Here is a 22613-nt window from a genome sequence, read left to right on the forward strand (position 1 = left end):
GTGTTTTAGCCTTGGCAGTAGCAGTGATGTTGTGTTTTAGCCTTGGTAGTAGCAGTGACAGTGTATAAGTATGCAATAACATTGGCAGTAAACCACTAGGGCTGGACAGAGTGCCAGAATGACGGATGAGGTTTGGTCTCCTTTACCCAATTTCACACTTTCAAATTGTCTATTCTATCTCACTTTCATTTGTCTGACCTTTTCTATGAGCACACAAAGATTAAGAGAGAGGGGTGTGTGTGAGAGAGAGAGAGAGAGAGGGGGGGTGATTGTAGGAAGAAATAAGAGGAGAGCGATAGAAGTGAAAGCGAGAAGAGAGGAGGTAGACAGACAGCCTCCGACATAGTGTACACTATGGTAGGAATCATTTTATTTGGACATTACTGTAGAATTCACTGTAGTATACTGTAGAATGTACAGTTTACTATAGTATACATGCTTTAGTAAAAAGAGTAGAACTGTATAATCACTGTTGTGTTTTTGCAAACTGTATAATACTATAGTATTTACTGTAGTGTTTTTGCAGACTGCAGTACGGTATACTGTAGTATTTACTGTAGTTTTTTTGTGGACTGTAGTATACCATAGTATTTACTGCAGTGTTTTAGGGACATTACTGTAGTAATTACTAAAGTTTTGTTGTTTTATTATCTTTGACATAAACGTGGGGGTCTTTCTCCTTGAGGAAACCTACTGAAAAGAATACTAAAAGGGAAAATGTTCCATAACCTGTAAGTAGGTAGATAGGTAGGTAGGAATGGGTTCTGAATGGAGAGCTCAGAGCCTCTGTTTTTTTCTAAAACATTAGAGAGCACAATATATGGTGAATAATTGGCAGGTAGGTTTCTCACTTGGCATGTAGGTTTCTCACATGGCATGTAGGTTGCTCACATGTGGCACAAATTGGGATATGGGGGAATGTGTAGGGTATATACACATTTGAAATACTTTAGTATTTACTATAGATAAACAATGTTGTGTTTTTGTTGACATTTCTGTAGTATTTAGTCAAGTGTTTTTTTGTAGATAATACTGTGGTACTTACTGTATACTGTATTCTACAGTATACTGCAACATTCTATAGAAAGTAATACACAGTAGTGAGGCATACTACAGTGTGTAGTATAGTATTCTACAGTATACTACAGAATTCTAGAAACAGTAGTATTTTTTATGTGGTCTTGTTTTTACTCTCAGGACCCTAGCACCGTGTAAAGTAGCATCTGGCTGGCTTCCCCAAGTCATCTGCTCTATTTTTTTGGTATTCTGTTTGGCTGCTGCTACTGGAACAGTTTACTGGGCTCTGCTACTGAAACAGTTTACTGGGTTCTGCTACAGAAACAGTTTACTGGGTTCTGCTACTGGAACAGTTTACTGGGCTCTGCTACAGAAACAGTTTACTGGGCTCTGCTACCAACCAGACGGGTAAGAGCAGGAAAGAGACAGGTGTGCTAACTAAAAGCTGGTGCTAAAATGGAATTAGAATGAAATAGCCATAAAAAAAAAAACAGTACACAGAACACTGTGCAGTTTGAGTAACTGCAGAAAATACACAGGGAGACGGAGCTCCATCTTGTTTTTAACTTGCATTGTCATTCTGTCTGTAAATGTTGTTATGCTAGACAGAGAAACAGCATTCTATTGTGGCTACCTGATTTCTGATTTCGAGGCAAAGCACAAATACATACAGTATGTTAAATATAGAACAGAACCTCAAACTGACATAAAAACGTACAATGTATTAATGTCCCCCAAAAAATGTGTACCATTTTGACAAATAGTTTTCCACTTGGCATAAACAGCACATTTACTATAATTGTGAGTGAAAACCAGATGATTTTTCAGAGCTCAACTCACACAGCCAGATTGGATGTTTGATATAATTGTTGGAGTGGTTTTCTGCATCGGTCTGTCGACTAATTACTGATCAGAGCCCTAGTCGCCAGACAAACACAGAGAAAAACAATGACTGGAGTTGTACAGACTTAAAGAAAACACAAGAAAAAATACTATCAAACAGTCCCATAGTCAAAGATATGCTAGACCCTACTGTAAACTGGTCAGACAATGGTGTCTGTCTTCAACCTAGCTGAAAACTTGATTTGAAATAACAACAATCCTAATGAAGACGAGTGGGCATAAATGGCCCACTTATTTTAGAGGTCTCACAGATGCTGGCACCCGTTAGTCCATACAGGAGTAATTACCTGTAGAATACATTACCTGCAGCAGATCCAGCAGCTCAAGACATTTGGACTATAAGGTTCTATCTGACATGTTGGTCAAAAATAAGTTATTCACATAGTTGCTCAATTTACAATGCAAATAATAATAATTCAAAGTTCTATCTGCGAAAACACTTTCAACATGATGCTATAAGATTATAACTGCAATCCAATCACACAATGCTGGGTTGTCAACAAAACGTCAGTGTATGTACATTGATATGTTTACTGGGTCATGAAAGAGGAAGACATCACAAAAGAGTTCTGAGATATGAACTTAAAAAATTCTAATCCTCTCAAGAACCTCATAGTCCCAAGTCCTTGATTATTCATATAATAGGTTCTGGTCCTCTTTTGACATTTTTTTCCACTTTTTAAGAAGAATGGCCATAACTTAAGTTCTTCAAATCAAATCAAATTGTATTATTATTGTGGGAGTAGTGAAATGCTATCTCCAGCAGTGCAGTAATATCTAACCATTCACAACAATACACACATATCTAAAAGTAAAATAATGTAATTAAGAAATATCTAAATATTAGGACGAGCAATGTTGGAGTGGCATTGACTAAAATACAGTAAAATAGAATACAGTACATACTGTACATATGAGATGGGTAAAGCAGTTTATAAACATTATTAAAGTGACTAGTGTTCCATCATTAAAGTGGCCAGTGATTCCAGGTCTATGTACAGGTACGTCTTGTGTCTGAGCCGTTGAATTGTGTCTCCACTTTGTCTCTATACTGACGTTTTGCCTGTTTGATTACCTTACGGAGGGAATAACTACACTGTTTGTATTCAACCATATTTCCAGTCACCTTGCCATGGTTAAATGCGGTGGTTTGCCCATTCAGTTTTGCGCGAATGCTGCCATCTATCAACGATTTCTGGTTTGGATAGGTTTTAATAGTCCCAGTAGAAACAACATCCCCTATACACTTCCTGATGAACTCAGTCACCGTGTCCGTGTATACGTCAATGTTATTCTCAGAGACCACCTGGAACATATCCCAGTCCGCATGATGAAAACAATCTTGAATCATGGATTCCGATTGGTCAGACCAGCTTTGAATAGCCCTTAGCACGGGTACTTCCTGTTAGAGTTCCTGCCTATAGGAAGGGCAGAGCAAAATGACATTTCAGAACTATAAGGTTCTATCTGCGATTGCAACCCCTTAAAAATATATGATTTACAAATGTCTCATGATTTTGATACCCTGCAGTTAAGGTACTTTAAGGTGAGGACCTTAATGGGTTATGAAATAATAATTCACTACAAAACAGTTCTGAGATGTGGGATGTGAAAACGTTGATTCCCAACAACTCAGAACTATGCTTTGTGCATATATAACCTTATACTGTAGTCGCAAGGTCACGAGTTGTAAAGGGTATCAATGTGTGATTCATCTCTGTCCAGTGTCTTGTGGTGTCTATGGTTCTGTTTAGAGGTGACTCAGGTCAGTCACGCTGCAGTGAGTCAAAAGGTCAAAGGTTATCAATTAGAGTTAAAGGAAATGTAAACTGAACACAGGCTTTTAACAAGGTAATGAGAAGCGTCAGCGAACACACACGCACACACACACACACACACACACACACACACACACACACACACACACACACACACACACACACACACACACTCCTAAGTGGTGCAGTGGTCTAAGGCACTGCATCTCAGATAGAGGAGTCACTACAGACAACCTGGTTTGAATCCAGACTGTATCACAACCAGCCATGATTTGGAGTCCCATAGGGCGACGCACAATTGGCCCAGCGTCGTCTGAGTTTGGACGGTGTAGGCAGTCACTAAATAAGAATTTGTTCTTCACTGACTTGCCAAGTTAAATAAAGGTTCAATAAAATAAAAACACACACAGCACCACAATCCAGTCTACATGGTATTGTTAAACAGTCTTACAGGGTGTCACATACAGTAGATTATTCACTGTTATCTCTAAAGGGCGGGGTCAACATTTCCAGACCCTAACACATACTATCAGACACTCAATTTCTGGGAGTGATTCAGACATCAGCATGGCTTAAACTGAAGTAATGCTTCCCACCTCTCTGACACCCTCTCACTTTCCTCTCCTATTCTTTCAAAACCTCATACAGGTTAAGCAATTGTCCTGGTGGACCACAGTTTTATCTGAGCCTGAGGATTCTCTGGAGCTGACGATTAAACAGGACCCTAACCCAACTCCTGCTCCTCCACACAGGAACCAGTTGACATGATCAAAAGGCGTTGATGGGGAGCATGTCTGTGATTTGTAGCAGAGACACAACCAGGAGCCGCCTGGATGCAATTACTCACAAATCACTGCTGAAGGGGATACTGTGTGTGTGTGTGTCTTTGAGTTTGTGTGTGCTTGCGTTAGAATGTACGTGTGTGTGTATGCTTGCGTGAGCTTGTCCATCGCAGACTGTGTGCCTGTGGTTTGGGGATAGTCTTTTTGCCTCTATGCCACTTCAGAGGAACTGTGGCTACATGGAGGCTGATAGAAAGTGGCAGGACATTTCCCTTGTTTCCCCTGTAGCTCTGTTCATGGTGGTCCTGTCCTGGAGCAGGGTGGCAGCTCTCTGATTCAGTTTAAATACACCACCATTCTAGCACACACACACACACACACGCACAAACACACTCACACACAAACCCTACAAACAGCTCTCCACAGAGGTCTTAGTGATTCACAACATCCCTCATATACAGCTCTTTCTCTCTTTCAGATCCAATTTCACATTCTTCTGTTCCATTAGAGTTTAATAGAGATAATACGTTCTCTCTGTATAACCCAGAGGATAGCTAACTACTCTGCACTGCAAGACAATGCCTTGTCATTTGTCATAAACTCGTATAAATGAGTGGGGGGTTGAAGCTTGTTGTAATGACAGCCATTGGCCGGTGTCATGCCAACCCTTATGAGCGGAATTTGTCAGTATAATAGCACCACAAATCAAACCAGAACAGGACCACTCAATAAACAAATTCAACAAAACCAGAAGTCTGAAAGAGAGAGAGAGAGACGTGGTCTCCACAGACATGAAGTCAACTGTGTCATAGAGCTTTTCAAATGGTTTTTCAATCCACTCCTCCTTTCTGTTCTCCTGCACACCATCTTTACACCCATAAAACACGTCACCAGGCCTAGCATGATGAATGACAATACACAGGAAGCTGGATGGGCACTTCCACATGTCTCACACATACACACAAACACACGCGCACACACACACATACAGATCTATAAATGTCAGAGTGGTCAATATGATGGATGATAATACAGGTTTGACAGTCCCATCCACAGATCATTCTAGCCCAGCCTTCCACTGAACTATCTGTGACTGGGCCTGGCTTTCCAATTACTGGCACCGTACACAGGGAAACTGTCTGTCCAGGGAGCCCGGGCACAGGACATGCTCTGAGCAAACATGCTGGCTACATAGCTTCCATAGCTTTATCTAATGTCTGACCAGGTTAGCTGCTGAGAAGTTGTATCTGATGTCTGAAAATGTGGTGGGGAAAGAGAGGAGAAGGGGGAAAGGGGTAAGAAAGAGGGGAAAGGGGTGGGATTTAGGGAGCTATACACCTTAAAAACTTCTTATGGCTGGGGGCAGTTTTGAGTAGCTTGGATGAAAAATCATACAATGTGATTTTCTGGATTTTTGTTTTAGATTCCGTCTCTCACAGTTGATGTGTACCTATGATAAAAATTACAGACCTCTACATGCGTTGTAAGTAGGAAAACCTGCAAAATCGGCAGTGTATCAAATACTTGTTCTCCCCACTGTATGTTTTTTCAAAATGCATTTTTTGGCAGAATGCCTCATCAAACATTGTTGTATTCCATCCGTGAATACGAATATAATTGTTAAATTACGAGCTTAGTGTCACGCCTTGGTCTTAGTATTTTGTGTTTTCGTTATTTAGTTGGTCAGGCCAGGGTGTGACATGGGTTTATTTTGTTGTGTTTTCGTATTGGGGTTTTAGTAGGCATTGGGATTGCGGCTGAGTAGGGGTGTCTAGCATAGGCTATGGCTGCCTGAGGCGGTTCTCAATCAGAGTCAGGTGATTCTCGTTGTCTCTGATTGGGAACCATATTTAGGTAGCCTGGGTTTCACTGTGTGTTTTGTGGGTGATTGTTCCTGTCTTTGTGTTTGTTGTCACAAGATTAGCTGTATAGGTTTTCACGTTTCCATTTGTTGTTTTGTATATTTAGTTATTTCATGTATCGTTAATTTTTTCATTAAAGAACATGAGTAACCACCACGCCGCATTTTGGTCCGACTCTCTTTCAACAGACGAATGCCGTTACAGAATCACCCACCCCAACTGGACCAAGCGGCGTGTCAACAGGCAGCGACAGCAGAAGCAGCGAAAGGAGGAACGGACATGGGAGGATGAATTGTTCGGAGAAGGACCCTGGGATCAGCCTGGAGAATATCGCCGCCCCAAAGAAGAACTGGAGGCGGCGAGAGCTGAGAGACGCTGGTATGAGGAGAAGCAACAGCGGCAGCAGGAGCAACAATATTGGGACTACACTACTTGGGAGGAAATAGACAGGTGGGCGGTCGACCCAGAGAGAGTGCCAGAGCCCGCCTGGGATTCGCTGGAGCAGTGCGAAGAGGGTTATAGGAGAATGGAGTTGGAGAGACAAGCACGGCGGCGCAGAAGGAAGCCCGAGAGTCAGCCCCAAAAATGTATGGGGGGGGGCTCAGGGAGAGGGTGGCAGAGTCAGGAGTCAGACCTGAGCCAACTCTCCCTGTTTATCGTGAGGAGCCAAGGAGGAGATCAGAACCAGAGCCGGTGTTAGAGGTGAGCGAAGCAGAGACTGTGAAGGAGTTAATGGGGAAAGTGGAGGAGAGAGTAATGAGGGAGTTGCTAGTTTGGTGCTTTAGGTACGATATTCGTCCGACGGAGCATGTCGGGGATTTGATGGCACCTGGGTCAGCGCTCCATACTCGTCCTGAGGTGCGTGTTAGTCGGCTGGTGAAAATTGTGCCAGCCTCACGCACTAGGCCTCCTGTGTACCTACCTAGCCTTGCACGTCCTATGCCAGCCCTGCTCTCAGGCTCTCCAGTACACCTTCACGGTCCGGTCCATCCTGTGCCACCTTCACACACCAGTCCTCCGGTGGCAGCTCCCCGCACCAGGCTTCCTGTGCGTGTCCTCGGTCCAGTACCACCAGTTCCAGCACCACGCACCAGGCCTTCAGTGCACCTCGCCTGTTCAGCGCAGCCAGAGCCTTTCTCCTCTCCAGTGCTGTCGGAGTCTCCCACCTGTTTAGCGCTGCCGGAGCCTCCCGCCTGTTCAGCGCAGCCAGCGCTTTCCTCCTCTCCTGCACTGTCGGAGCCTCCCGCCTGTTCAGCGCAGCCAGCGCTTTCCTCCTCTCCTGCGCTGCCGGAGTCTCCCGCATGTTCAGCGCTGCCAGAGCTGCCAGCCTGCATGGAGCAGCCTGAGCTGCCAGCCTGCATGGAGCAGCCTGAGCTGCCAGCCTGCATGGAGCAGCCAGAGCTGCCAGCCTGCATGGAGCAGCCAGAGCTGCCAACCTGCATGGAGCAGCCAGAGCTGCCAGCCTGCATGGAGCAGCCAGAGCTGCCAGCCTGCATGGAGCAGCCAGAGCTGCCAGCCTGCATGGAGCAGCCAGAGCTGCCAGCCTGCATGGAGCAGTCAGAGCTGTCAGTCTGCATGGAGCAGCCAGAGCTGTCAGTCTGCATGGAGCAGCCAGAGCTGTCAGTCTACATGGAACAGCCAGATCTGCCAGTCAGCCAGACTCTTCCAGATCTGCCAGTCAGCCAGACTCTTCCAGATCTGCCAGTCAGCCAGACTCATCCAGATCTGCCAGTCAGCCAGACCCTCCCCTATGGGTTTAGGTGTGCGGCCGGGAGTGTGGGGGGGGGGGGGGGGTTCTGTCACGCCTTGGTCTTAGTATTTTGTGTTTTCGTTATTTAGTTGGTCAGGCCAGGGTGTGACATGGGTTTATTTTGTTGTGTTTTCGTATTGGGGTTTTAGTAGGCATTGGGATTGCGGCTGAGTAGGGGTGTCTAGCATAGGCTATGGCTGCCTGAGGCGGTTCTCAATCAGAGTCAGGTGATTCTCGTTGTCTCTGATTGAGAACAATATTTAGGTAGCCTGGGGTTCACTGTGTGTTTTGTGGGTGATTGTTTCTGTCTTTGTGTTTGTTGTCACAAGATAGGCTGTATAGGTTTTCACGTTTCGTTTGTTGTTTTGTATATTTAGTTATTTCATGTACCGTTCATTTTTTCATTAAAGAACATGAGTAACCACCACGCCGCATTTTGGTCCGACTCTCTTTCAACAGACGAACGCCGTTACACCTAGTTGGTTTAGCCACGGAAAAAGACAGGAACCCTCCCGCTAGCCAGGATTGGCTGAGATAATGGATGGGCTGGACATGCCGGGAGAGGAGTTTAGATTGGTCTGCCATATAGATCAGTCGTTTTTATTGCAAGTTACAAGTTATACTGTTAGTTAGCTAGCAAACATTAGCTTTCTGGCTCACTAGCTAATGTTACGTGTACGATCTGTGTAGTAATATTATTAGATTCAGAAGCCATTTGCATGGATAATTATAGCCTAATGTTAGCTAACATTGAACCTAGTTTGTTAGGTTTAATTACCTGCAGATTCATACTACAACTATGACAATGTTTGTATTGGTAGTAGTATGAGTTGAGATCATTCCGTTTTAGCTAGCTGGCTAAACAAAAGACTCCACTTCGGCCAGATTATTACATGACCAATCAAGTTAGTCAGGTGTGTCTGGGGGGGATTACAGTCATCTATTGTATTTCATGAAAATGTGTACATGTCTAGACAATAGTGACCCATCCACTTAGAAAGATGTGGTTGGGAGGTTGCTTATAGCATTTCCTTCACATGACCCATCAATTTAGACAAGTGTAAGCGTCATCTAATAACTGTAAAATATTTATGAAATATCTGGACACTTTCTGTATTTGATTTTGCTACTATACAAGTAACCATTTCAGTGTACCGTTTACACCTTTTGTATCCTAAGCATGTGACAAATAAACTTAGATTTTACTTGATATAGTGCGTGTTCACCACATGGCCTCACATGTGAATCCTTAAAGAGATGGGTGGGGCTAAGGCTTAAGAGGGTGTGAACGATGCTGAATGGGTGTAGACAAAGAAGAGCTCTCCAGTAGGTACCAAATATTCAAGGCCATTTTCTAAAGAGTGAGGTTACAAGTTTATGAACTTTCAAAGCAGAATTATTTTCCAATGTTCCTCAACTGCGGTTTATGATATACCATTTTCTAGCTCCTTGTCTCGACTTTTTATCCAATGTAAAAAGAAACATTTGAAATGTTGCTACATAAGACCAAATCTAGACGGCAGGCTACTGACCTATTTAAAGCTTCCTCTGGCCTCTGGACACCATCTGCCTGGAGTTATTGAACTCAATCTTGGTTTGTTGTGAATGAGTGGGGGGAAACAGCTGTGGGCAAGGTTCTGACAGATGGGTGTGTCTCTTGGTGGTGGCAAGGACACACCCAACAAACACCCATATCAAACCACACCCCCAAACTAACTCGCATTTGGCTTCTGTCATGGCCGGCAGCATTTTTTGAGGAGCAAGCCAAAAAACAAGGACCAACTCAGCAGGTGCCGTTCCCCTTTAAGACTCAACGATGTCTGCAGAAAGAATGGGGTGTTACCTATGACATGACACATTGACTGAAAAAAACATATTTTGGTTATTGAACTATAGTAAATGAAGTAGATTTACACCTAGTAATGGAATTGCGGTAAAGCAATATCATCATGGGTCCCGGATCTGTATTACACATGAATGCATAATTATGGATATGAATGGCATTCTCTTCATGGTGATGTATACTAAAAACTTACACAAATGTATAAATATGCAATATCCTCCTTTGCATATTTGGGTATTATTCTACACACTGGCTATTATTTTAATGAGCTCCACACCCAAACAAGAACAAATTTGGTTGGTCCGGGCCGTACCAAATCTGAAACAATCATAGACGTCTATGTTTCACAAGTTTGGACATCAAAGTACAGCACAGTAAAGCTCAATAAAATAGTAGAGTTCAGTACAGTACAATACAATACAGAACAGAACAGTAGAGCTCCGTACCGTACAGTAATGTAGAGTGTAGTTCAGTACACTAGTACAGTAGAGTTCAGTTCAGTACAGTACAGAATAGTATAGTTCAGTGCAATACAGTACATTAAATCATTTTAATCACTTAATACATTTTATCAGTAAAAACACTATAACTAATTGGTAAGGTCTACCTTTACTTATTACTTCTGTTAACGTTCATTATCCTCCATCCTCATGAGGGAGAGAAATGTGAAAATATCTCAAAGATATGTGGGTTTTTGGTTATGGAATTCCAAGGCACAGGGCAATGTTTCTTAAACTTAACTTCATGAAGAACAAGGAACACACCAGGCAGGTTCGAGATACTGTTGTAAAGAAGTTTAAAGCCAGATTTGGATACAAAAAGATTTCCCAAGCTTTAACCATCCCAAGGAGCACTGTGCACGCCATAATATTGAAATGGAAGGAGTATCAGACCACTGCAAATCTACCAAGACCTGGCCGTCTGGTCAGATGAAACCAAAATTTAACTTTTTGGCAACAATGCAAAACGTTATGTTTGGCGTAAAAGCAACACAGCTCATCACCCTGAACACACCATCCCCACTGTCAAACATGGTGGTGGCAGCATCATGGTTTGGGCCTGCTTTTCTTCAGCAGGGACAGGGAAGATGGTTAAAATTGAGGGGAAGATGGATGGAGCCAAATACAGGACCATTCTGGAAGAAAACCTGATGGAGTCTGCAAAAGACCTGAGACTGGGACGGAGATTTGTCTTCCAACAAGACAATGATCCAAAACATAAAGCAAAATCTACAATGGAATGGTTCAAAAATAAACAAATCCAGGTGTTAGAATGGCCAAGTCAAAGTCCAGACCTGAATCCAATCGAGAATCTGTGGAAAGAACTGAAAACTGCTGTTCACAAATGCTCTCCATCCAACCTCACTGAGCTCGAGCTGTTTTGCAAGGAGGAATGGGAAAAAATTTCAGTCTCTCGATGTGCAAAACTGATAGAGACATATCCCAAGCGACTTACAGCTGTAATCGCAGCAAAAGGTGGCACTACAAAGTATTAACTTAAGGGGGCTGAATAATTTTGCACGCCCAATTTTTCAGTTTTTGATTTGTTAAAAAAGTTTGAAATATCCAATAAATGTCGTTCCACTTCATGATTGTGTCCCACTTGTTGTTGATTCCTCACAAAAAAATACAGTTTTATATCTTTATGTTTGAAGCCTGAAATGCGGCAAAAGGGCGCAAAGTTCAAGGGGGCCGAATACTTTCGCAAGGCACTGTATATATATATATATATATATATATTTTACCTTTATTTAACCAGGCAAGTCAGTTAAGAACACATTCTTATTTTCAATGACGGCCTGGGAACAGTGGGTTAACTGCCTGTTCAGGGGCAGAACGACAGATTTAAGTGGAGACTGGTGACTTGAACAATTAAGACGGATGGGAGACCCATGGTATCGGCATTGAACGCACACAGATCTCAAAGTGTTTTTCAAAAATCTTCAAAAAAGGAATTATTTTAACCTAAAGCATTAATAAAGACATTTATAGTACAATATTATGGGGAATGGGAATGAGAGGGCTACTTACACAGTGTTTGGAAGGGATCACAGCAGTGATTGAATGAGGGTATGAGGCAAGAGTTGAGGTGTTCAGAAGACAAAAAATAATAACACAACACACTACACAGTTAGACCAAAGAGCTAAGAATGAGTTAGTCCAAGCAAGGAGTCAAATCATTCATGTGAAATAATGTAATTGTGTTTGTGTATGTGATTAACGCTGCATGGAGTAATGAGAGAAGATTGATAGAGCTACTCACAGTGCTTGAAGAGGAAACATTCAATGTGCCAGTGGATGAGTGGGCACGTGAGACGTGGCTTCAGTTCATGTCAGTACAGAATTGACAATGGTAGTAGAGTGGATTGATTGGTCATCACCTCTTAATCAGTGAACAGGAGGGGACTTAGCTGGAAATACAAATAGCAGATGCATTCCATTACAGCTGTGCCATAGTAGGTTTGAACAAGTTTCTTCGTGAAGTTAAACACAGAGTTCACATCTCGCCCACTTGACACATCAAAGTAGCACAATAATCATTCCTGAATAACCCTGATCATGCACATACCTGATGATAACTGACAACTGCAAGAGACTGGTGGCACCATAGGTCCCAGAGCAGGGTGGCAATCTTTACCCCCTGGGGCCCAGAGTTTTTCCTTATCTTTGAACCTAACCAGGAAAACTCTGGACCCTATAAGATATGACAGTGATCAGTCAGTTGTAAAAAGGTTTTATCAGGTGACATGGTTTTAAAAAACTGGGAAAAAAACTCCTGGCCCTGGGGGGCTGCAGAAACCTTATACTTGTTCATATTCGTTATATTTAGACTAGATTAGGAAGGGGATTCCCTCTACCCAGATGCAGTGTTATGCAGGTGAGTGAGGACCCAAAAGCGATTTAACAGAAACAGAGTCTTTTAATGTCCAAAACACAGGGCAAACATAAATCCTCAATCTTTACAGGAGAGTCCCCTTCTAGCAGTAGAGGAGAATAGCAGGGCTAGCGGCAACAGACTGCAGGTCCCTCCGGGTAGGCGCGGGCCGTAGAGGACAGAGACACCTGCTCACACGCAGCATCTAATGAAGAGGCAGATTACGACAGGACGGGACAAGGGCAAAGCAAACGAGAATCCGACAAAGACAGAAGCAGAAACAGAGAGAGAAATAGAGACTTAATCAGAGGGCAAAGAGGGGACAGGTGTGAGAGAGTAAACGAGGTCGTTAGGAGAATGAGGAACAGCTGGAAGCAGGAACGGAACCATAGAGAGAGAGAGAGATAGAGAGAGAAAGTAACCTAATACGACCAGCAGGGGGAAACGAAGAGAAGAGAAAGCACAGGGACAAGACATAACATGACAATACATGACAGTACCTCCCCACTCACCGAGCGCCTCCTGGCGCACTCGAGGAGGAAACCTGGCGGCAACAGAGGAAATCATCGATCAGCGAACGGTCCAGCACGTCCCGAGATGGAACCCAACTCCGAAGAAAAGTGCTTGACACAGGAGACATGGAAGACCGGGTGGACGCGACGAAGATGTCGCGGAAGAAGAAGTCGCACTGCGACAGGATTAACGACCTGAGAAATACGGAACGGACCAATGAACCGCGGGGTCAATTTGCGAGAAGCTGTCATAAGGGGAAGGTTACGAGTGGAGAGCCATACTCTCTGACCGCGACAATACCTAGGACTCTTAGTCCTACGCTTATTTATTAGCGGCTCTCACAGTCTGCGCCCTATAACGGCAAAGTGCAGACCTGACCCTCTTCCAGGTGCGCTCACAACGTTGGACAAAAGCCTGAGCGGAGGGGACGCTGGACTCGGCGAGCTGGGACGAGAACAGAGGAGGCTGGTACCCGAGGCTACTCTGAAAAGGAGATAGCCCGGTCGCAGACGAAGGAAGCGAGTTGTGAGCGTATTCTGCCCAGGGGAGCTGTTCTGCCCAAGACGCAGGGTTTCGAAAGGAAAGACTGCGTAAGATGCGACCAATCGTCTGATTGGCCCGTTCTGCTTGACCGTTAGACTGGGGGTGAAAACCGGAAGAGAGACTGACGGAAGCCCCAATCAAACGGCAAAACTCCCTCCAAAATTGAGACGTGAATTGCGGACCCCTGTCCGAAACGGCGTCTGACGGAAGGCCATGAATTCTGAAAACATTCTCAATGATGATTTGTGCCGTCTCTTTAGCAGAAGGAAGCTTAGCGAGGGAATAAAATGAGCCGCCTTAGAGAACCTATCGACAACCGTTAGAATAACAGTCTTCCCCGCTGACGAAGGCAGACCGGTAATAAAGTCTAAGGCGATGTGAGACCACGGTCGAGAGGGAATGGAAAGCGGTCTGAGACGGCCGGCAGGAGGAGAGTTACCGGACTTAGTCTGCGCGCAGTCCGAACAAGCAGCCACGAAACGACGCGTGTCACGCTCCTGAGTGGGCCACCAAAACGCTGGCGAATAGAAGCAAGCGTACCCCGAACGCCGGGTGGCCGGCTAACTTGGCAGAGTGAGCCCACTGAAGAACGGCCAGACGAGTAGGAACGGGAACGAAAAGAAGGTTCCTAGGACAAGCGCGGCGACGGAGTGTGAGTGAGTGCTTGCTTTACCTGCCTCTCAATTCCCCAGACAGTCAACCCGACAACACGCCCTCAGGGAGAATCCCTCGGGGTCGGTGGAGGCTACTGAAGAACTGAAGAGACGGGATAAAGCATCAGGCTTGGTGTTCTTTGAGCCCGGACGATAAGAAATAACGAACTCGAAACGAGCGAAAAACAGCGCCCAACGAGCCTGACGCGCATTAAGTCGTTTGGCAGAACGGATGTACTCAAGGTTCCTATGGTCAGTCCAAACGACAAAAGGAACGGTCGCCCCCTCCAACCACTGTCGCCATTCGCCTAGGGCTAAGCGGATGGCGAGCAGTTCGCGGTTTCCCACATCATAGTTACGTTCCGACGGCGACAGGCGATGAGAAAAATACGCGCAAGGGTGGACCTTGTCGTCAGAATGGGAGCGCTGGGACAGAATGGCTCCCACGCCCACCTCTGACGCGTCAACCTCGACAATGAACTGTCTAGAGACGTCAGGTGTAACAAGGATAGGAGCGGATGTAAAACGCTTCTTGAGGAGATCAAAAGCTCCCTGGGCGGAAACGGACCACTTAAAGCACGTCTTGACAGAAGTAAGGGCTGTGAGAGGAGCTGTCACCTGACCGAAATTACGAATGAAACGACGATAGAAATTCGCGAAACCGAGAAAGCGCTGCAGCTCGACACGTGACTTAGGCACGGGCCAATCGCTGACAGCTTGGACCTTAGCGGGATCCATCTTAATGCCTTCAGCGGAAATAACAGAACCGAGAAATGTGACGGAGGAGACATGAAAAGCGCACTTCTCAGCCTTCACAAAAAGACAATTCTCTAAAAGGCGCTGGAGGACACGTCGAACGTGCTGAACATGAATCTGGAGTGACGGTGAAAAAATCAGGATATCGTCAAGGTAAACGAAAACAAAGATGTTCAGCATGTCTCTCAGTACATCATTCACTAATGCCTGAAAGACAGCTGGAGCGTTAGCGAGGCCGAACGGCAGAACCCGGTATTCAAAGTGCCCTAACGGAGTGTTAAACACCGTTTTCCACTCGTCCCCCTCCCTGATGCGCACGAGATGGTAAGCGTTACGAAGGTCCAACTTAGTGAAAAACCTGGCTCCCTGCAGGATCTCGAAGGCTGAAGACATAAGGGGAAGCGGATAACGATTCTTAACCGTTATGTCATTCAGCCCTCGATAATCCACGCAGGGGCGCAGGGTCCCGTCCTTTTCTTAATAAAAAAAAAACCCCGCTCCGGCGGGAGAGGAGGAAGGGACTACGGTACCGGCGTCGAGAGCTACAGACAAATAATCTTCGAGAGCCTTACGTTCGGGAGCCGACAGAGAGTATAGTCTACCCCGGGGGAGTGGTACCCGGAAGAAGATCAATACTACAATCATACGACCGGTGCGGAGGAAGGGAGGTGGCCCTGGACCGACTGAAGACCGTGCGCAGATCATGATATTCCTCCGGCACCCCTGTCAAATCACCAGGCTCCTCCTGTGAAGAAGGGGCAGAAGAAACAGGAGGGATAGCAGACATTAAACACTTCACATGACAAGAGACGTTCCAGGAGAGGATAGAATTACTAGACCAATTAATAGAAGGATTATGACAGACTAGCCAGGGATGGCCCAAAACAACAGGTGTAAAAGGTGAACGAAAAATTAAAAAAGAAATGGTTTCGCTATGATTACCAGAGACAGTGAGGGTTAATGGTAGCGTTTCACGCTGAATCCTGGGGAGAGGACTACCATCCAAGGCGAACATGGCCGTGGGCTCCCCTAACTGTCTGAGAGGAATGTCATGTTCCCGAGCCCAGGCTTCGTCCATAAAACAGCCCTCCGCCCCAGAGTCTATCAAGGCACTGCAGGAAGCTGCCGAACCGGTCCAGCGTAGATGGACCGACAAGGTAGTACAGGATCTTGAAGGAGAGACCTGAGTAGTAGCGCTCACCAGTAGCCCTCCGCTTACTGATGAGCTCTGGCTTTTACTGGACATGAAATGACAAAATGAACAGCGGAACCGCAATAGAGACAGAGGCGGTTGGTGATTCTCCGTTCCCTCTCCTTAGTCGAGATGCGAATACCCCCCAGCTGCATGGGCTCAGCACCTGAGCCAGTGGAGGAAGATGGTAGTGATGCGGAGAGGGGGGAAACGGATAACGCGAGCTCCCTTCCACGAGCTCGGTGACGAAGATCTACCCGTCGTTCTATGCGAATAGCGAGTTCAATCAAGGAATCCACGCTGGAAGGAACCTCCCGGGAGAGAATCTCATCCTTTACCTCCGCGCGGAGACCCTCCAGAAAACGAGCGAGCAACGCCGGCTCGTTCCAGTCACTGGAGGCAGCAAGAGTGCGAAACTCTATAGAGTAATCAGTTATGGATCGATTACCTTGACATAGGGAAGACAGGGCCCTGGAAGCTTCTTTCCCAAAAACTGAATGATCAAAAACCTGTATCATCTCCTCCTTAAAGTTCTGATACTGGTTAGTACACTCAGCCCTTGCCTCCCAGATGGCCGTGCCCCACTCACGAGCCCGTCCAGTAAGGAGAGAAATGACGTAGGCGATACGAGCTGTACCCCTGGAGTACGTGTTGGGCTGGAGAGAGAACACAATATCACACTGGGTGAGGAACGAGCGGCATTCAGTGGGCTCCCCAGAGTAACACGGTGGGTTATTAATTCTGGGCTCCGGAGACTCGGAAGCCCTGGAAGTAGCCGGTGGATCGAGGCGGAGATGGTGAATATGTTTCGAGAGGTCGAAGACTTGGGCGGCCAGGGTCTCAACGGCCTGTCGAGCTGCAGACAATTCCTGCTCGTGTCTGCCTAGCATCGCTCCCTGGATCTCGACGGCTGAGTGGAGAGGATCCAAAGTCGCTGGGTCCATTCTTGGTCGGATTCTTCTGTTATGCAGGTGAGTGAGGACCCAAAAGCGATTTAACAGAAACAGAGTCTTTTAATGTCCAAAACACAGGGCAAACATAAATCCTCAATCTTTACAGGAGAGTCCCCTTCTAGCAGTAGAGGAGAATAGCAGGGCTAGCGGCAACAGACTGCAGGTCCCTCCGGGTAGGCGCGGGCCGTAGAGGACAGAGACACCTGCTCACACGCAGCATCTAATGAAGAGGCAGATTACGACAGGACGGGACAAGGGCAAAGCAAACGAGAATCCGACAAAGACAGAAGCAGAAACAGAGAGAGAAATAGAGACTTAATCAGAGGGCAAAGAGGGGACAGGTGTGAGAGAGTAAACGAGGTCGTTAGGAGAATGAGGAACAGCTGGGAGCAGGAACGGAACCATAGAGAGAGAGAGAGAGATAGAGAGAGAGAAAGTAACCTAATACGACCAGCAGGGGGAAACGAAGAGAAGAGAAAGCACAGGGACAAGACATAACATGACAATACATGACATGCAGAGACAACAACTGATAGAAAATAGAACTCACAGGGCTGAGCTTGCTTTATGAACGTTTGCATCATGCAGTTCTATCCAACTGTAGGCATCTGTCATCATTATTATGTTGATTGATTAATTCCAGTTAATCATTTTGGATTGAAAACATATTGGCAGCCTTGCTAGCCCAAATTTGAAATTAAACCAAATTTGATCACATTCACATTTTCACCTGACACACAAATGGACTATAAATACATAACGTTACCAATTAGTTTACCCTGACCACATGGACAGTGCACATAGGCTGTATGCATCTGCTCTTATTAGTAACCTACAGTTGATCAGACTGAAAAAGTGTCTAGTTTTCATCCCGTACAGCATGTCAGATCTCTAATGTTTAGGTGTAGGCAAGGCTGCTGCAACATTTATGTCAAGAGTTTCTGCTTGTGTCTGTCCGGAGTGATTATGTGTTTTCATTTTCCTTAAATAAATACCGGAGGAAAGTGGAAAGTCTACTTGAGCATATGTGGAAAAATGTGCTGTGTCAACCTCTCTATAATCTTTTTTAATGGATGATACAATGGAAGGTATCAAATGAGTCAAGTTGTATATGTTCAGCAAGTAAAGCATTATCTGCTCATTGTAGTTTCCCTTGTCGGCGGAACTTCCTTCTCGTATTGTTCTCCAAAAGCAACTTCTTGCAGGCCCAAAAACGCAAGGGATTTGATAACTGCTTGAGAACATCTCTGTTTCTTCTAACTTTCTCCTTGTGTCGCAAGCTTCCATCATGATCGATGCAGATTTTTTTTCCCAGAAGCTTGAATCTGATGTGGGCATTTATATGCTGCCTGCTGATCGATCAATGTTCTTCAGGTCACTGTACCTACCTTTCAACCAAAGCTCAGACTTTCCAAAAAGCAGGCAAGGCCAGCAATTACAGGCAGCTTGATAAAAGGCTCCTTGTTAGCCGGCTATACTTTTGATACTAGTTGGTATTGAGCGCCCTCACATTTCCATCCTTCTTCATTAAACTGATCTCAGCAGAGGTGAACCCCCACTGTTATTCGCAGTGTACCCCAGAGAATGAAAGGGGTTCTTCAACAAAAAGTCCACAACATTTTCGGCAGCATTGGCCATTCTACCATTCTGGCGGAGAAAACTGCACACTTTTGCTGGTAACGTTAGCTAGCTAGCTACTGAATTTAGCGAGGCACATTTAAATAAATTGCACTAACTGGACACAAAATAAAGTTCTAAAACCAAGGAAACAATTTATACTATACTTCCTCCATCTCCTGTGAATTGAAAAAACTAATTTGAATTGAGTAATATCCTAAAAATGCTCATCTGTCACTTTTCACTCTTAATCTCTATCCAACAATGTCAACAAGCTTCTCAACACATAGATGCTCAACACATATAATGCTCTGTGGCACAATCCCAATACAACTCACTAGGTTCATTCTCTGATCCTAATTCTATGATTAGATAGACAACATGTCAGTTCATACTGCAAAAGTTTTGATTGCTTGGAGGATGTCCTCTGGAAGTGGTCATAATTACCATGTATGTCTATGGAAGGGGGTGAGGCCTACGAGCCTCCTGGGTATTGTATTGAAGTCAATGTAGCCAGAGGAGGACGGAAGCTAGCTGTCCTCCGGCTACACAACGGTGCTACCCCAGACAGTGCTGTTGAAGTTACTGTAGACCTTCATTGCAAAACGTATTTGGTGACATATCAATATATATAATAACTTTTTTAATATTTCTGTAGAAAAGGCCCATGGAGTTGGTGGAATACTCCTTTAATTCATTGCCATTTACTCAGCTGGGCCAGGGGCGCTTTAATTAGGTCAGGTGGAAATGTCCGACAGATCTCAACTCCATAAAAGGAGGAAATTGCCATCGCCTGATCTCGCTGCTTTCTCTTCCTTAACTCCATCTCACCCAGAAGTTCTGTGCGTCCATGAATCCACGTAAGTCCACCGACTCTGTTACCTTTCATGTTACCTTTCTGAATTATCTGTGGCGATCGGGAGAGTGGGCCATTCAGTTACTGTTAATAGTTATCACCGCGGAGCGCGGCTTGGAGCGCAGCTTCAAACATATTGTGTAATGTGAATTGTCAATGATCACGGCCCTACAGATCCTCATAGGCCAATTACACAATCGATATGGTTCATGTGTATTGAAATTAATTATATGTACACATGAAGACTGTTGAAAGCGTGAAATGAGAAACGTCATTGTTTGCTAACTGATTGACTTTGATCATGGGGATTATAGATTGTATAACCATTCACTGTTTGTATTCTCATGATTTATGATAAATAGTTGTGAGCCTAAATGACTCGCGGATGATTACTATTGACTTCTTAATGAACTGGACTGTTGAATTCCCTAATTTATGTTAATAATGACTGATATGATTTGATCTTTGATTATGAATTTGATTGTATACATGTTATTTGTTTCCTTTGTGATGCAGCACAGACTACCCAGTAAATATACCACTTTATGGTTAAAGGAATTCCTGCCTCAGTCTCATACATTCCTCTGTCACCTGACACCTGTTCACCTTCACTGTCAGTCATCCTACCTGTCCAGCTACCCACACAGATTCCACTAATCTTTCAATTTCACTATTTTTATTTTTATGAAATTTCACTGAGGAGGAAGGTCCTCCCCTGTCCTCCTCTGAGGAGCCTCCACTGGTATATATGCTTTAAAATATAGACTCTTGGCTTTCATTTGACATGCTCCTATGACCTTCACATGTTGGTGTCATGGGTCCTTTTACATGGAAATGGATTTTCAGTCAGAGTGCTATAGCTCTCTCTTTCTCCTTCTCTCTGTCACGTTCGTCATAAGGAGTAGACCAAGATGCAGCGTGATATGTTTCCATCCTTTATTTTGGAAATTAAAACTTCAAAGAACAAAACTCTCCCTCTCCCAGAGCTACTGAACTGATGGTATCAGAGTTTCAGAACAGGACAAATACAGAATGGGCGCATGGACAGACACCAACACAATACTAAGAAATCACACAGTGCATGTGTGCCCAGCCATTTTACTTATTTATTTTTGAGTTAACCCGGGAAGTTGACTGAGAACACGTTCACATTTACAGCAATGACCTGGGGAATAGTTACAGGGTGATGAATGAGCCAATTGGAAGCTGGGGATGATTAGGTGGCCATGAATGGTATGAGGGTCAGAATAGGAATTTAGCGAGAACACTGGGGTTAACACCCCTACTCTTACGATAAGTGCCATGGGATCTTCAGTGACCACAGAGAGTTTAGCGTCCCATCCGAAAGACGGCACCCTACACAGGGCAATGTCCCCAATCAGTGCCCTGGGACATTGGGATATTTTTTTGATTAGAAGAAAAAGTGCCTCCTACTGCCCCTCCAACACCATTTCCAGCAACATCTGGTCTCTCATCCAGGGACCGACCAGGATCAACTCTGCTTAGCTTTAGAGGCAAGCCAGCAATGGGATGCAGAGTGACATGCTGCAGGCATATGATGTGCGCCTGTGTTAACAGGCCTGGTATCTAGTAGCTCTGTAGAACAGTTGTTCTCTCTGCTTCTGAACACTGCTGGAGGAGAGTAGTGGCCAACCCTGATCCTTGCCTGACCTCTGAGCATGGAGTATGGTCCATTCACACTACACACTCTCTGCTCCTGCTGTGCGTTGTGGTGTGTCTGTGTGTGTACATGTGTGCGTGTATGTGGGCATGTGTGCGTGTCTGTGTGCGTTTCAACATTTTTATGTGTGTGTGCAGGAAGAGTCGCTGAACAGAGGAGGATATTGACACAGCATTAACATGAGTGAAAATATTTGGACTGTGTGGAAACCTTGGGAGGAACTCCTGGACATGGCATAGTAAAACAAACCTCTGACATCAATACTCAATCACACTATCGCTGACCCTCCCAGACATTTTTCTAAGGGTTAGGTGTTTGTCTAAGAAGAAGCATAGTGGAGCTTCTTTGTTACATGCTAGGTGGGTAACAGTGAAATGTTTGGCCATGAATGGAAAACAGTCAAATATGTCAAGATCAGATGTTTTAAATATTTCCAGACTTCAGATAACCTGTATCGAAATATGTCCAAACCCACCTCCTTGCCAACTTTTGCCTGAGTCCTGATTCTAGGTAAATAAAGGAATGTTGGAAAACAACACTGCCTACAGTATAATCACATAGACTCCTCACTCCCCCGTGGAGGAGATCATTTATGAGAGATCGATTGCAGACAGCTGGTAGAGGAAGAGGGAGGAAGAAAAGGGGTGTGTACTATGAATGCCAACGGTAGACATCTGAATGGCAGATATCTGAATGATCACTACTGAGGAGTATGATAAGAAGAGGATTCACAGCAAAGTGATTTCAAATGTGGCCAATAATCTGGTGGCCATTCCACTCACCTCCTCCACAACAGATGAAGATTTAGAACATCATGCACTTTCATTTGAGTCATTTAGCAGACACTCTTATCCAGAGCAATTTATAGGAGCAAGTAGGGTTAAGTGTCTTGCTCAAGGGCACATCAACAGATTTTTCACTTAGTTGGCTCTAGGATTTGTGTGTGTATGTAATGAGAGCTCTATTGTGTTCTGCCAGTTAACAGGTGCAGCGTGGGAGGTAGTGTCATCAGACCTTTGGGAGGACAGCTGCCTCTATGG

At 44.8% G+C, this 22613-nt stretch overlaps 1 protein-coding gene and 1 long non-coding RNA gene across 2 annotated transcripts; both read left to right on the top strand.

Moving 5' to 3' along the window:
* Positions 1-308: 308 nt before the first annotated feature.
* Positions 309-8509, top strand: LOC135564600 (uncharacterized). Its single transcript, XM_065009968.1, has 2 exons — positions 309-357; positions 6531-8509. The coding sequence occupies exon 2, from the start codon at positions 6928-6930 to the stop codon at positions 8179-8181; it is 1254 nt and encodes a 417-aa protein (XP_064866040.1). The 5' UTR covers positions 309-357; positions 6531-6927; the 3' UTR covers positions 8182-8509.
* Positions 8510-19561: 11052 nt separating this feature from the next.
* On the top strand, positions 19562-20450 carry LOC135564601 (uncharacterized). The gene is made up of 2 exons (XR_010461161.1): positions 19562-19896; positions 20409-20450. It is a non-coding gene; the product is annotated as an uncharacterized LOC135564601 (long non-coding RNA).
* Positions 20451-22613: the final 2163 nt, after the last annotated feature.

The sequence above is a fragment of the Oncorhynchus nerka genome, linkage group LG25, assembly GCF_034236695.1.
Source record: "Oncorhynchus nerka isolate Pitt River linkage group LG25, Oner_Uvic_2.0, whole genome shotgun sequence".
Lineage (NCBI taxonomy): Eukaryota > Metazoa > Chordata > Actinopteri > Salmoniformes > Salmonidae > Oncorhynchus > Oncorhynchus nerka.